At 36.7% G+C, this 17713-nt stretch overlaps 1 protein-coding gene across 1 annotated transcript in view; it reads left to right on the top strand.

Annotated features, from left to right (window-relative positions):
- Hel89B (histone acetyltransferase 1) overlaps positions 1-17713 on the top strand; it is a 166693-nt gene that overhangs the window by 128582 nt on the left and 20398 nt on the right. The window contains exons 26-29 of the mRNA XM_069841318.1: positions 954-1095; positions 1381-1588; positions 4337-4578; positions 15703-15851. Of these exons, the coding sequence (XP_069697419.1) occupies positions 954-1095; positions 1381-1588; positions 4337-4578; positions 15703-15851 (741 nt within the window). The remainder of the gene's footprint in view (positions 1-953; positions 1096-1380; positions 1589-4336; positions 4579-15702; positions 15852-17713) is intronic.

Genomic DNA, 17713 nt, shown 5'->3' with positions numbered 1-17713 from the left:
ATATCAATAACTGAAGTTTGTTTTGTTGATGAAGCTGATGTTGCAGATTCAGTGCTGTCTCGTCGTCTTGCCAAGTGCTTTTCTGACTGTTCTGCTTCTCAATGTTTATCAGTGCTATCTTTCTTTTCATATGCAATGCGGCAATTGCAGAATTTACAAAAAACTGTCTTAGCGTCTGAAGCATCGAGTCCATGAATGGAATACTGCTGGGCTCTTCCATGAGCAGTTATAGTTGTTCGCCCATTTTCCAAAGAAACACGTGTCTCGCAAATTGAACCAACTCTGCCAATATAATTAGAAAAACTATTGAAATCTGCTGTGATCTCAAAAGAAAATGGCCATGTAAACTCATGTGACATATTTTAGCTAGTCTATATCGAATTATAGAACTCGATAATCGATATTACATTATGTATATCAATTATCAGAGCTTCATTATCGATATATGAAATTTATCGAATTGAGCGGACAATAATTGAGGAGATAATTGATCGACATGTTTTGAGTATTTAAAACGCATGTTTAATTTTTGTATATATACACTTTTCGCTTGAAAAATAGCATTTTACTGATAAATCGCTATTAAATAGCATTTGTCTCGTGATTTCGCAATTTGATAGGAAATTCGCATTTTTTTTGCACTTTTAATTCTGCCAGAAAATCATGCTAATGAAGAAAACTACTTTCTACCCCACAATTAAAAAATTCGCGGATTTCACAAATGAGAAATTTTCAGGTCCCTACAAATTGGAATATTATACAATGCCATGTATTGAATATCGAATTGTTGTTATTTTTCTTGCTTGTAGAATTCTATCACAGAAAATTTAATGATTCAATAAAGATCACTTTATTATTCTGCAGTCGAAATTGTCTTACGTGTTTCATGTAAGTAGTGGATCTATTCTTTGTCTATTTATGCAAATTGATATTTCTGATTATAATGTTGACAGATTACGCAGCAAAGTGAAGTTGCACAACCTGGTTGTAGCTTCATATGACATAGTCAGAAAAGACATTGATTTCTTCAGTTCCATTAAATGGAATTATTGCATCCTTGATGAGGGTCATGTTATCAAGAATGGCAAGACAAAGGTAATGCTACAACTTTACTTTCTTCTGTAGTTTGCAGAATTGTATTTGTACTGTTCTTAGAACAAGAAATATGTTACTTTTTTAATTTGTTGTGAGTTAAAATTGCAAGAGTACCGGTACAAAATGTATGAAAAAATGATTCCACTTCTTTATTTATTTCATTGATTCAGATTAATGCATTCAGTACAGTACATTTTATATTAGCACCAGATAGTATGAAAATGGAAAGTTTGTGTTTGTGAAACATTTCTGTCTTCGTTACAAGGTATGTATTATATGTTTCAGTCTTCCAAAGCAATTAAACAACTAGTTGCAAACCATCGGTTGATTCTGTCAGGAACTCCGATTCAGAATAATGTGCTAGAACTGTGGTCATTATTTGACTTTCTGATGCCAGGTTTCCTTGGCACAGAAAAGCAGTTCACAGCACGTTACAGCAAACCTATTCTGGCCAGTCGTGATGCCAAGAGCTCAGCAAAGGAACAGGAAGCAGGTGTGTGATTTTTACTAGCTTCAGGGTGAATTTTAATGTTTTTGTTTGTATCTATGCTCATGTCTATATTATGTATTGTAAGAGAGTGAGGGGGAGGAAGTGATGGAGATGGACATATATGTATAGACTAGAGAACTCCAAAAACAGCCAGTATCCAATGAAACATGAACTACGGGCAGGAGTCACACTCCCGTTGTTTGGACGTGAGTCAGCTACCTGCTCATAGCTGAACGTGGTGAGGATACAGTTGAGAAGGAGTTCATTTTAGCTTGTTAGAACAAGACAAGTGAATTAAAGAATATGATTTATTCAACAGTATAAGTTCAGACAAGCAGTTCTGTTTCCTTCTTAGCAAAGATTTTTTTTTATTGGGTTGTTTTACGACGCTGTATCAACATCTAGGTTATTTAGCGTCTGAATGAAATGAAGGTGATAATGCCAGTGAAATGAGTCCGGGGTCCAGCACCGAAAGTTACCAGCATTTGCTCATATTGGATTGAGGGAAAACCCCAGAAAAAACCTCAACCAGGTAACTTGCCCCGACCGGGATTCGAACCTGGGCCACCTGGTTTCGCGGCCAGACGCGCTGACCGTTACTCCACAGGTGTGGACCTTAGCAAAGATGATGATGATGATGATAATAATAATAATAATAATAATAATAATAATAATAATAATAATATGCCTGTTATTATTTGGTTGTAAACCTTTTGTCAGCCAGTCTGCTTTCAAAAAAGCTGAAAGTTAGAATTTATAAAACAATTATATTACCAGTTGTTCTGTATGGTTGTGAAACTTGGACTCTCACTTCGAGAGAGGAACAGAGGTTAAGAATGTTTGAGAATAATGTGCTTAGGAAAATATTTGAGGCTTAAGAGGGATGAAGTTACAGGAGAATGGAGAAAGTTGTACAACACAGAACTGCACACATTGTATTCTTCACCCGATATAATTAGGAACATTAAATCCAGACGTTTGAGATGGGCAGGGCATGTAGCACATATGGGCGAATCCAGAAATGCATATAGAGTGTTAATTGGGAGATCTGAGGGGAAAAGACCTTTAGGGAGGCCAAGACATAGCTGGAAGGATAATATAAAAATGGATTTGAGGAAGGTGGGATATGATTGTGGAGACCGGATTAATTTTACTCAGGATAGGGATTGAGGATTGAGGATTGGTTCCTTAAAAGCCATTTGTAAGTTGTAAGTAATAATAATAATAATAATATTAATATTAATAATAATAATAATAATAATAATAATAATAATAATAATAATACCCATTGTTAAGGTGCATTGGTTTTAAGAATGGCCTCCTTCACTCGAGAAAATTCCCCTTTCACTTTGTAAGTAAACTCAAGCATATGATGCGAAATTGTATTCTTTGACTGTAACCATTGGTTACTAGTCTCAGTACCTCAGTACCTATGGCTTCATAGATGGCCTCTAATTTGAGCTACTCAATAATCAAATTAATAAAGCCTTTCCCTTCCACAATTTCTAAAGTTCTTAAATCAAGAGCACAGAAGAATACACAAGCACCTGAAATCTTGTCATAACTTCTTTCAGTATTGCCTGATGTCTAGCTTTGACACAGTTGTGTCTTTTAAGCAAGGAATCTACAATTTCTATAAGACAGCACAGCAAAACATTGCTGATATTGTACATAACCAACACGTTTATTTGTGACAATATATTCACTATTTGGGAAAATCTGTCCAAATGTCAATTGAACAATTTGTAATGTTGCATAAAATATAAGTATTTTCTTTTAATTTTTCGTTTACCTGAGCTTCATTTTTAACTGACATTTTGGTGGCATGAACTAGTATATTACATCTTGTTGAATTTTCCTATTTATGGAACACTGTTCAGGCACAATAACTATAGTAAGCAATGACTTCTATTAAGAAACTGGCTTTCACGGGAGAGCCTCTCCTAGTAAATGAGTTGGAATTGGCAGTGCTGTGTTGTAGAATATTCAGGTGCTTGTACTGTGTAAAGTGACGCAACTCTCGTACACAGGGTAAGTTCATGTTCCAGCTTAATACTCCCAACCCATCACCAGTCTCTGGTATAGACATATACAATTTATTTAGAACAATTTAATCTCAAGGTATCTAATATTATTACTCATTTTATGTTAGTACTATAAGTATAAATTTCAGACATTTTTCTAGCAAATATTGTACGAAATGTTGAATATAATCATCCTCTATTTTTTATTAGCTAGAAAATTTGTTAAAAATTCAAGCTTATTATGCAAAATAAATACTACATGATTATCATGTACGAATATGAAGTGTATGAGTTATATTATGTACAAATGTGAGTTGTATCATGTCCTTATCGTAGATAAAGTGAGAGCACAAAGCATTAGCATGTGTAAATGTTGTTTTCTGTGTAGTGTTCTTCAAAACGATGTACAGATACGGAAATAAAATTTGGAGCTCCCTTATTGTATAGGTTTTGCTTACAACACATTGTGCATGTGCAGTATACAAGAACCCCTGTATATGCTACTTGTGGAGAGTCATGCGAAATTGTTGCCTACATACAGGTAGACTGCCATCAAGACACACTCCAAATTTTAATTCCATATCTGTACATCATCATAATCAACATCATCATCACCGCCCCTGCCGCCACATCACCACCACCACCACCACCACCTGTGAAAGAAAATAAATGGCACAGGTGTAAAACTCTATAATGGAAAGATATACGTATTCATTACTTGTTACAGGAGCTTTGGCAATGGAGGCACTTCATAGACAAGTTCTGCCATTCCTGCTGCGCAGGATGAAAGAGGACGTCCTTCAAGATCTTCCTCCTAAGATCACTCAGGATTACTATTGTGAACTAAGTCCTTTGCAGGAACAATTGTATGAGGACTTTGCACGTTCACATGCACATCAGTCTCTACAAGAAACATTGGCCCATAGTGGACAGCCAGGCTCCTTGCAAGGAAACACACACATTTTCCAGGTAAATGATCTATAAGCAAGGTTATTATATGGCAAGGGCTGCCAGAACTGCTTTCAGCCCCAAGTCCTATTGGAAATGCATCCCACAAACAAGCCCTCATGGCTGGACTGTTCACGCTTGACACAGATAGCAAGAAGTGTATGAGTACTATGTGGACATGTAATCAAATAGTGTGTACTCATTCTCACAACTGAAATTACATTATGCCTAACTATCGAATGTTAACTTATAAGTGCAACTTTATATTTCACAAATATTACGTATCTCTTTGAGATAAAAGTTCCTGGGCAAATGCAACTAGCTTCTTGACATACTATCACACATATTTTAACATAATGTATTATGTGTAGTGTTATGGGATTGCAGTCGGAGGTTATGTCACATGCACCACATTCAGACAACCATAGCTGGTCACTCAGATGTCTTGTCTTGACAGACGGCTTCTACATATTTTAGATTTTACAATTTCCATTTGTGAGAACAGTCGCTCACAAACATAAGTTGTTCTGAAAACAGCTTACACAAAGCAGACAAAGTTTCTAATCTTTCGTGTTTTTTTTTCTCACAATACTTTGTACAGTTCAGAGAGATCACATTTTCTATACTTCTGCTTCATTGTTATGTTTGCTTGTAACTTCATTAGTTCCTACTGAATGAATATCTACGGATAAATCGTGAAACAGCGAATGCCAGTAGGGGAAGTTACCCCACCCTCGCCGGTTGGCACCTCGCTCGCCTGCTCTCTCTCTCTCTCTACTATCTGCCCCACTTCGGTGGATCACTGCCTACCGCCTCGCATGTATTTCATATTTTACAACACAACCAAATTGATGTGGGATGCCCTTGATGTGCATTAGACAACGTTTGGATCTCGAACTAACACATACTTTGAATAAAACAACACTGGTGGATCACTGCCCACTGCCTCGCACGTATTTCATATTTACGTTTCATATATAAGTTTTTTCCTCAAACTGACACATACTTTGAATAAAACAACACTGGTGGATCACTGCCTACCGCCTTGCACGTATTTCATATTTATGTTTCATGTATAAGTTTTTTCCTCAAACTAACACATACTTTGAATAAAATAACACTGGTGGATCACTGCCTACCGCCTCGCACGTATTTCATATTTACATTTCATGTATAAGTCTTTTCCTCAAACTAACACATACTTTAAATAAAATAACACTGGTGGATCACTGCCTACCGCCTCGCACGTATTTCATATTTACATTTCATGTATAAGTTTTTTCCTCAAACTAACACATACTTTGAATAAAACAACACTGGTGGATCACTGCCCACTGCCTCGCACGTATTTCATATTTACGTTTCATATATAAGTTTTTTCCTCAAACTGACACATACTTTGAATAAAACAACACTGGTGGATCACTGCCTACCGCCTCGCACGTATTTCATATTTATGTTTCATGTATAAGTTTTTTCCTCAAACTAACACATACTTTGAATAAAATAACACTGGTGGATCACTGCCTACCGCCTCGCACGTATTTCATATTTACATTTCATGTATAAGTTTTTTCCTCAAACTAACACATACTTTGAATAAAACAACACTGGTGGATCACTGCCTACCACCTCGCACGTATTTCATATTTACGTTTCATATATAAGTTTTTTCCTCAAACTAACTCATACTTTGAATAAAACAACACTGGTGGATCATTGCCTACCGCCTCGCACGTATTTCATATTTACGTTTCATATATAAGTTTTTTCCTCAAACTAACACATACTTTGAATAAAATAACACTGGTGGATCACTGCCTACCGCCTCGCACGTATTTCATATTTACATTTCATGTATAAGTTTTTTCCTCAAACTAACACATACTTTGAATAAAACAACACTGGTGGATCACTGCCTACCACCTCGCACGTATTTCATATTTACGTTTCATATATAAGTTTTTTCCTCAAACTAACTCATACTTTGAATAAAACAACACTGGTGGATCATTGCCTACCGCCTCGCACGTATTTCATATTTACGTTTCATATATAAGTTTTTTCCTCAAACTAACACATACTTTGAATAAAACAACACTGGTGGATCACTGCCTACCGCTTCGCATGTATTTCATATTTACGTTTCATATATAAGTTTTTTCCTCAAACTAACACATACTTTGAATAAAACAACACTATTGGATCACTGCCTACCGCCTCGCATGTATTTCATATTTATGTTTCATATATAAGTTTTTTCCTCAAACTAACACATACTTTGAATAAAACAACACTGGTGGATCACTGCCTACCGCCTCGCACGTATTTCATGTTTATGTTTCATATATAAGTTTTTTTCCTCGAACTAACACATACTTTGAATAAAACAACATTCACCTGTTAACTTTGCACTGTCCTCGAAGTAATACAATAGTCACCAGAGCCTCATTTGCCGTAATCAGGACCCGCCACGTGATGGCTCATCACAACACTTCGTTCCGTCTGTACTCGTAGCTGGACACGGACACAATGAAGCTCTACCAGCACGCATTAACACTTATGCCACCCCCGCAGTCAACCCCTACCAAGCTAAATTCACAAGCTCGCCACTTTCTACCCACACTATTTGGTCATTGTCCCGAAAATAAATAGATTCATTTTCTCTTCTACCACCAACTCGCCTTGGTAGCCGAGAGGTCTAAAGCATGACCAAAAAGTGTGCGTGCGTTTCATTAGGAACATACACGGATCGAATCCTACCCTCTGCAAAGTCATAAGAAAAAAAAAGAGAGAGACATCAAGCAAGGAAGAGAGAAGAAGAGGCTGGAGAGAGAGAGGAGAGACAGAGGGAGACAGGACGAAGTTCCTCTTTTGCTTTGTAGATGCCACATTCACTCTTTTTGTTCCGCTTTCCTCCACTAGATGTCACCCCCACCTTAAACCCCCTATTTCCACTCTTTCCCGCTAGAGTGTGTGGTGAGCTTGTAGTGGAAAAGTGGAAAGGGGTCGTAGGCAGAGCTTAGCGTTCGCTGTTTTACGATTTGCCCATATCTACTTTTGCTTTTCTGACATCAATGGAGAATGGATCATTGTACACAAAGATATTGTTTTCTAAATGTCTTAAGTCTGCAAATATATTCTCTGTATATTCGAATTTTAGATTTGCTGCAGCTATTGAGCTTAGGAGGAATATATGAGAAAGAATTCAAACAAGAAAAATAATGCAATTGGGATTCCTTGACATGTTCATTTCAAAGTTCAAGCTTAAAATACATTAATCGAGTAGTACATATTGATAACATACTGTTTTCGGCCTTGCAAGGAAATACTGATCTTTTTTTAAGTGTTGAGAAATGTCGCACAAAAAAAGCTAAATCACAAATCCACTCGTCATTACTCAACTCGACTGTTGCCCTCCCATGCTGTTTCATACATTCATTACTCACGTTCAAAAGATAAAAAATCTACATGGCATCTGACCTCTGCTCAGCCACCTTACATCACAAAAGTATTGTACAGTAGTGTGCAAATTAATCCGAACAAACCATACTGAGTATATTAAATTCCAAGTACATGATAAAATGGATGAACATAACTCAGTAATTTATATGGCCTTCCTTCTTTGTAATTACATCATTGACACAATCTCACAAGGATTCCACTAAATTTCCAAAAGTCTTCTTAATTCCTCCATCGCAAAACCTAACTTGAATGAGGGAACAGATCATTTTTTCCTTTGTAGAAGCATTCACTTTCGCCATTCTCCTTTTGCAAATTGACCACACATTGTCATTTGGGTTGATATTGGATGAGTTGTTGGCCAAGGGAGTACTTGGATATCATTCTGGTTGATGAACTTAGAAGTCTTTTAAGATGTGTAACATGTTGCCAGATCTTTTGAACACCATTGCCATGAGGAAATGATTTCTGCATCTGCAGTAAAACTCTGATTTCCAATATATGAATATACTCGTTAATATTCATCATTCCCTTGATAGGAATTAATGATCCAGGCCCTTCGTGTGTAAAACAATCCCAGAACATTACTTTTGGAGGGTGTTTCGGTGCTTGTTGGAGATGAGTTGAATGGCTGCCTAGAATAGTGTTGTAAGTCACTTTTTGGCCAAACTGAGTTTTCGGCTGAAAAATGTTGTATCGCACATCTTGCATCATGTGCTGCCATCGTTTGCTGATATTCACACTACTTCGAGGGCTGTAGTATTTTGATTGTGTTGCTGAGCTGAATAACGTTGTAACACAAATAAAATGGCGGACAATCATACTTGTAGCGTGTCCATGGTCTCATAAAAAACGTAAATAGAAAGAGAAAACGTAAGATCAATATCATGCAATGGAAGGACAATGTATACAAGACACTAAAGGATCAGGGGAAGGAATGTACTTCGAAGAAAGGTGACATTAAACCAGCTGTGAAACGACCTGAACTGGTGAGTGGAGTAATGTTGTAAGTCAATGTAGGCCTATAGAGTGCTAAAGGAGAATAGTTGAAGGTAATAAGGCATGGTTACTCTGAATTCTGCTATGGCCTAATAACAGAATAAAGAAGAAAAGATTCTTGTCTGTGTAATATTGATATTGTATGCCTGAACATACGATCTAAGTTGTGTAATTTGTTTCAAGTTATGATATAAATTTATCTATTATTATTATTATTATTATTATTATTATTATTATTATTATTATTATTATTATTATTATTTAATGTACTCAAATGTAACAACCATAAGGAATCTACCAGGAAATATGGACAGTATTTAAGTTTCTTTGCTTTACAACATTGTTCTTGGATTGACATACAATGTTTTTCTACTGTAAATGTTCAAAAAGTTGTGTTATTTGGAAGATGAAGACAATACATATATATAAATGGTGTGAATACCTACTGTAGTATTAACACAGACCTCACACTGTCATATTTTATAATATTTAACGATGTTAGTATGGAATAAACATATTTTTAATTTTCTGACAAACTGTAAAAACTGACTTACAACGTTATTCTAGGCAGCCATTCAGTTGATGATACCTTTCCGGATCCTTTATGGGCGTAACATGGTGGCCATGAAACTCGAAATGATGAGTCCAGTCTCACGGTATTATTTCAGGATGGAATTAACTGTACTAAGCTGACATCACACTGCAGCAATTTGCCTTTGCATCATGGAAGTATGCTCTCTTAATGCCACAATTTTATTGATATTGAATGCTATTGCGTTTTCTTTAATCCATTGTGAAAGAGATTCTACTGCACTAATTGGCAATTTTCAATTATTGTTCTCTCTTTTTGAGATTTTTGTATGAAGGACCAGGTCTCTGAGTTATTGGTGTACATGAGCATATTGAGTTATCTTTTTCATCATCATCATCATCATCATCATCATCCTCGTCGTCGTCGTCATCACCATCCTTTCAAGTACTAGTTCTAAAAGAACTGTTACGGCCTGAAAAAGCGATTTTCTTGCCATCTTTTCATAGGTCGACCAAGTGACCGTTTCCCATGTGGACGATACTTCATTATTGCCTTAGGCCGGGTGCACACAGAATCAGACGCGGCGCGGCGCGACGCGACATTTTGTCTCGTGGTACTTGTCTCCCATTGATTTCTTATGGTGCGATGCACACAGAATCAGACGCGGCGCTACGGTCGCGAGGAGACAACTTCGAATGACTGCTAGAAGTTCGTCGCGAGGAGACAGTCTGATAGCTGCAGTGTACTGCGCATGCGTTAGTAGTGGCTATGATTGCACGCTTTCCTTATCTACAAAAAATACTATTGTTGTGTAGTGCACATTATTCATAATGGAGCTCGATGCGGATAAATTAGTTTAGTACAGGAAAGATACGTTCTGTACAGTTTTTGAAACAATATCACGACAATAATGTGGTTTCTAAAAATATGTGAAAAATTGCAAATGAGATGAAAGCACCAGGTGAATAAAAATTTATAATAATAACACTGCGTAACAATTGTTAACATTTTTTTTTTTTGCGCTAGGCATGTGATATATGTTTTCCATATAATTTGAGCCTCCTGAATACGAATAAGACAATAAAAACAGTTGTTGGTTACGGTTTTTGAGAAATGTTGGAATTTATATTTATTCAAAATATTGTTTTATATAATGACAATAAGGCTAAATATTCACTGTTCAGAAGATTACAGCTTTCTTTTTCTGCATTTTCTTTTACACTGGGCATCAGGTACATCACGAGCTAAAGTCCAACAATAGTCTGCTAGCATATTGGTACTCCAGTGTCCTTGGTATCTTTTTTCCATAGTTGAAATTTCTTGATGGAAGTGCTCATCATGCTCGTCACTGAAATCGCACAATTCTCGGGGGAAAAAAAAGTCAATATGTGAGTGAAGGAAGTGAATTTTCAGGGAAATTTTACAACCCCTATTTTAATACGCCAACAGTAAATTTTTCACTAGTTCTTCATAGTTCTCACTTCTACAGTTATCCAGAAAATTAATTCAACCTCCTTGAATGCTATCCAGACGGCTGTCTCTTTTCCTTCCTGCAAAGATTCGAAGTGATTGTCCTTCATTATTTCTCTAATTTGTGGTCCATTGAGAACTCCCTCTTTTATTTTTGAATCACTAATAGCAGGAAATGTTAAGGAATGCGCGCTGGTCCGAGTCATCATGGGGGAAGAAATTTTCTCATGAAATTTCGGCCAGTGTATGGGACCGGTGCCCACCTAGCATCGTGATGCACTTGGGAAGCTACGATAGGTAGCGAAAACCGGTTGCGAAAGCCAGATATAACGACTGGGAGGATCATCGTGCTAACCACACGATACCTCCATTCTAGTTGGATGATCGTCCACCTCTGTTTTGACATGTGGACGTGAGGCCAGCAGCCGGCTGGTCGGTCTGGGCCCTTCACGGGGTGTAGCGCCACGGATTATTATTAGCAGGAAATTTTTCCTGGATGTTTTTAAATGTTTCAGTTTTATAATTTATCCCTTTGACAAAATTCTTCATTAACTCTAACTTATTGTGTAAAAGGGGTAAAATTACTTCGCTTTGAGGTACAAGGGGTTGATGTATAGTATTTTTCTTCCTTGGCTCTAGTGATTGTCGTTTTATTTTATAATGCTTATCTCGAGCGCGTGTCCACACCTGTGGAGTAACGGGCAGCGCGCCTGGCCGCGAAACCAGATGGCCCGGGTTCGAATCCCGGTCGGGGCAAGTTACCTGGTTGAGGTTTTTTCCGGGGGTTTCCCTCAACTCAATACGAGCAAATGCTGAGTAACTTTCGGTGCTGGACCCCGGACTCATTTCATAGGCATTATCGCCTTCATTTCATTCAGACGCTAAATAACCCAGATGTTGAAAAAGCGTAGTAAAATAACCCAATAAAATAAAAATAAAATATCTCGAGCGCGACTGTCCAATTCGTACAGAAAGCAGCAAAATTTTGTGTAGCCTAATTGCATTCCAAAAAGCAATGCTATAACCTTCAAATTCGCACATATAAGCCATTCGTACTTTGAATATTATCATTAAAGCACACTTTAAAGAAATACACGTCTTACACAGAATAATAACACCACAGAAATATCCTGATAAACTGAAGCGTTTTCATACGGCGAACCTGTTTCTTCCCCTCCAAATGGAACCGAAAAGGGCAATAAAACAATTTCCGCTTCTAGAAGTGGTTTTAATAAGAAAGAAGTGCGCACAAACGTGCAATTTAGTTTGGTATGAGTTACTTTTCTTTACTATATTCCATTAGTGACTTCGCTCTATTCACACATTTACTAAAATGATATTTTGGACACACTTCGTAGCACAGTTTGCACACGCATTCGGGGGGAAGGTTCGTGGTACTCTGATCTTCTGCACAGTTTGTGCTGAAAACCGTGAACTGCTAGCCTTGTTATGGCGCTTCGTAAATTGTTGTTCGGTGGTTTTGACATGGTGATATATTTCAAAATATAAACTACAGTAATGTAATTAAAGCTCACCGTGAAAGAAATGCACATCTCAAGTAAAATCAGGTAAACTCAAGTGAATTTATACCGCGAACCTGTTTCACTCCCTCGAAATAGACTCGTAGAAGGACAATAAAATAATTTCCCTTTCTACAAGTGCTTCTGACATGGTGCCCTACTTATACTAATATTGTTTTCACATAATGAGTCTTCACATTTGTAAAACAAAACAGTTACACACGAAATACGGTGATTTTTAAAATAAAATGCATAGAAAATTAATTATATTGTGCATCTCGAAAACCCGAAGTGATAGAACATTTTGCTTGTTATTTATTAATTCAGGAGGTCGAAATTAGTAAGAATATGTTAGTTTTATGTCTGGCGCAAAATGACTGTTGACCAGTGTAATTTGTAGTAAGCCTAATTCTTTGCTCTATACTATCACTCATTATTGATTTAATATATTATTTTTCTTTATTGTGAGTCGTGAAGTAGTCATAACATAAAAAAATGACGTTTGTGCAGTACATTTTAATTTTAAGACTCTTTCAATCGTATAGATTTTTAGGAGCTTGCATCCTTAGGAAATAATAAGCAAATACAATAGAATTTTTCATATAGATAGTCCTCTATTATTGACGCCATTTTCTAGCCTAGGCCAGTTTTCCAAACCCGCACAGCCAGCAAATCAGTTGTCGCGAGCAGACAGTTTTAAGCTGTCGCGAGGCGTTGTAAAGCAAAACGTAGCGTCGCGCTGCGCCGTGTCGCGTCGCGTCTGATTCTGTGTGCACCCGGCCTTAGGGATCCTGGATGAAACCATTCTTGAGACGTGTTCCTTCCAGTTTAACTGATATCTGGAAATATAGTCCAGTATTGATGACACATTAAGTTCTTGAAGGATATCTTCTTTTTTCTTTCGATCCCATTTAGTGTAGCCAGCTGTTCGGCGTATGAATCTCATCTCGCAAGCTGTTAGTCTGCTTTCATCTTTTGTCTTTATAGTCCACGCTTCACTCCCATAACATAAGACTGGTCGAGCTATTATTTGATAAAGATGAGTACGAGTTGATTTGTGTACTAATGAAGGTTTTAAAACTCTATTAATGATGTCCATTGATTTGTTGAATTTTACAATTTTCTCTGATAAATCCAAATTTTCAACAAAAGGAAGTTTATATTCTAAATGATTAAACTCATTAACTCTTGATATTGGGTATTTACCACAAAAGGCCATTATTTTTGTTTTGTTAATGGATATTTCCATTGAATATTTTTAAGCTATTAAATTTAAATTATGTACTGACCATTGCAAATCATCTTCAGACATTGCTAGTAAAACAAGATCATCTGCAAACGTTATTACATCTACAGTAAAACCCCGATAAGACACTGTTCAAGGGACCGGGTGTAAAACGCATATTAACCGGGACCGTGTATTAGGCGGGTATACTAATTTTGACTTATATACAGTATGTATTAGCATTTTTCTTTGTTGAAATACATGACTCATGAAAGGTAATACAGTATTACTCCATTATGTAATTACTGTACTCTACGTCAAAGACATTTACAATATGTGCTGTACTTAATTCTTTCGAAAAAAAGAAAAAGCCATTTATAGTTGTTTGCCGTGTGCGTGTTCTCCAAGTCCTCATGTTTACCACACTTCAGTTTCTGCGATTACATCCTCCCAAAGTCGCAGCTGTAGTGATTGAGTCGCGATTTTTTATTATCGTTCTTAATGTCGATGTTGGGATTCCTAATGCATCAGAGAGTTGTTTCTGAGTAAGAGTACTGTTCTCATCGTACTTTCGTAAGATTTCCAATTTTTCCGACACAGAAACGGCTTTTTGTTTAACACTTATTGTAATCACATTCACAGACACGTCAATACACTAAAGGACAACAAACTGCCCAGCAAAAATTTCCAGAATTTTATTATGGCCGAATGAGGAATGCTGTTTGAGAGAGGGTTAGCAAGAGGGTGAGGTATTGTAATTGTATGTAGGCTTTAACCGCATTGTATTCTTCACCTGACATAATTAGGAACATTAAATCCAGACGTTTGAGATGGGCAGGACATGTAGCACGTATGGGCGAATCCAGAAATGCATATAGAGTGTTAGTTGGGAGACCGGAGGGAAAAAGACCTTTAGGGAGGCCGAGACGTAGATGGGAGGATAATATTAAAATGGATTTGAGGGAGGTGGGGTATGATGATAGAGACTGGATTAATCTTGCACAGGATAGGGACCGCTGGCGGGCTTATGTGAGGGCGGCAATGAACCTTCGGGTTCCTTAAAAGCCATTTGTAAGTAAGTAAGTAAGGCTTTAACCACACAGATAAGGAGTCGAATAAGAGAGCGTAACAAGAGGGTGGGTTATACTAAGGTATGAAGTATGAAGGTTTAAATGCGCAGGTAAAAGGTCGAATACCAATACTTTTCAGGTTAATGGCACCAGTGAGTTCAATTACAAAGATGTTTCATTGCTGTTACAGTACATTGCTGAAAATTACATCGAAAATATTCCACAAAAACAGCGTATTATGCGGGACTTGAGCGCAACAAATGGGGTATTTTATAAAGGCGTTATATATGAAATGTGCAGGGACCGGTCAAAAAAAGTGTATTACACGGGATAGCGTAATAAGCTATTGAGGTTTTACTGTAATTTTAAATTTCTGTTAATAGTGATATATCCGTGTTTTGTTTCTCTAAAATCTTTCACAATGGCATTCATATAAACGTTAAAAAGCAAAGGAGAGAGGGCACAACCTTGTCTGACTCCTGAGTTTATTTTCGTCCAATGAGTTATTTTTTTCTTTTATTTTTACTGCAATAAGGTTTGATTTATAAAGGTTATAAATATTATATCTTTTTCAGTGTTGATATTAAGTCATTTATTTGAACGCTGAATAATATGCTGCATAACATTGCACTTTGTGGCACACCTGTTTGGATTTGTTTGTGTATTTATTGAGATTTGTATTCACAGTAACACATTTCTCTCCTCTAATTGTTAAAGTTTTCCGAAGTGTCATGCGTTCTGATATCACCATAATGCGTATTCTTTCAATGGTCACACACAGTTAATTAGTTGTACTGAAAAACATGTAATATATTCTGATATGATCATAATTGTTACTCTCCTAATGATGACTATTTTGATTTCCAGGCCTTAAGGTATTTGCAAAATGTATGCAACCATCCGAAGTTGGTTCTTTCACCACGACACCCTGAATATGACAGGATTGTGATACAGCTGAAACAACAGAATAGCATCATGTCTGATATCCATCATGCTGCAAAACTTCCAGCTCTTAAGTAAGATCTTATTATGTGTTATAAGAACACTTCATTTGTTTGTGTCTCACTACCTCTTTTCCACTAATATAATTGAAGGGTTCAGAACCATAGTGGGCCAAGCACTATTAAACAAGGGTTAAAATGAAGTTATTACCATAATTCAATGGAAATATATAGCAAGTAATTTAAAGTACAGTGAAACCTCTCATTTACGGACATTGAAGGGACGTAACAATCTGTCCTCATCTTGGAGGAGTCCTTTATTGGGAGGGAGGCTCCACAATCTAACAGTAAATTTATAATATGCATGATATATCCCTTCACACTTTGAATGAAATTTTATCACTTTGTTTATCCATCCGCTTCCAGCTAACAAGGGATAGCTGGCTGGGCTAAATGATAGCCTACAAGATCCTTATTACCTTCTTTCATGTTGAGAAATTTCACTCGCTTCCAGCTAATGGTATTGTCTTCTTTCATGTTAAGGAATTACTGTACAGTCCTCAAAACTAAATTTTTCATTATTGTAACACATTAGGTCTTGAAATCTAAGTTCTGTCCGTAGTCAGGACATAAAGCAAGCTTTAGAACTGTCAAACAGCTGTCCGTGTCCGTGTCTGAGAGTGTCAGTAAACGAGAGTTGAATTTATCATTATTTCTATGTTATTTCATTTGGCACATAAAAATCTGTTCGTATATGAGGAGTGTCCGTATCTTGGGGGTGTCCATAAGGAGAGGTTTCACTGTATACACATTAAAACTAAATGATGTCAATCTTCATTAAACTATGGTATTCACTTAACTTTAACCCTTGCTTTCTCTGTTTTTAATAAATGGCGCTTGACCCACTATGGCTCTGAAGCCTTCAATTAGATATGGATGTGATTTGAAGATGTGTGATTTTGTCACTGTGGCAGGTTTATCTCTAGTTGTGACTGTGACTATAGTTCGAAAATCACAGCTCCGAGAAATCACCATCTCTGATCAATATGTAACTCATAGTGATGATGTTTGATGTACATGTGACAGCTTCAGACAACTGCAAGTCAGAAGATTCATACTAATTTGAAGGACAACATAACTGGGATCTAATTAATTATCGTCCCACTCAAAAGATTAACATCAGCAACTCTTTGATACTCGATGCTACATCCACACATCGCCAAATACTCTCACTCTATTCTTCCACAAATTATGGGCAAATGTACGCGTTCACACATCACAATAACACCATGCATGTTTGTTATACTCTGCGTGCTAATGAGTATTGTTGATAATACTTATTACACTTGTACTTTAATTCGCAGAAAAGTGATAAATATGTGGCCATATAATGAGAAACATTCACAAACACCAAGAATCACCCGAACACAGAAATCACACTGTGACAAAATCGCTATTATCTGCCACACTGATTTTTCTGGAGCTGTCACAGTTCAGAGCTATGACGGCAAAATTCTGTCACACCCCAACTCTAATATAAATTAAAATGTGCTGAGTTTAGGATTTATATAAGAAATGGAAGAGTTTCTTGTATTGTTTCGTTTTTTAAGTTTTTCAGAATTGTTTCACACATTTGTTGGAATCTATTCAATTTTCTTCCCATATCGATATTTTTAATATTTTGTCATGCATTGCAAATACAGTAGACTATTCTTTCACACTTCTCAAGGGACCAGGAAAAATGGTGTAATTTGAGTGATATTTCAAAACTACAATAATCTATTTATTTGATACAAACTCACCCAGAGTTTTTTCTTGTAAAGAAGTCTGATGTTTTGGTTTGTTTTTTATTTTTGTTTTGCAATGAGTCTTTGTTTTTCGAGTTCATACGGATTCTCAAAAATAGTGTCATCACCATCGGCAGTAGAAAGATATTT

The sequence above is a fragment of the Periplaneta americana genome, chromosome 12, assembly GCF_040183065.1.
Source record: "Periplaneta americana isolate PAMFEO1 chromosome 12, P.americana_PAMFEO1_priV1, whole genome shotgun sequence".
Taxonomy (NCBI): domain Eukaryota; kingdom Metazoa; phylum Arthropoda; class Insecta; order Blattodea; family Blattidae; genus Periplaneta; species Periplaneta americana.
This window is presented reverse-complemented; position numbering and strand designations above follow the sequence as displayed.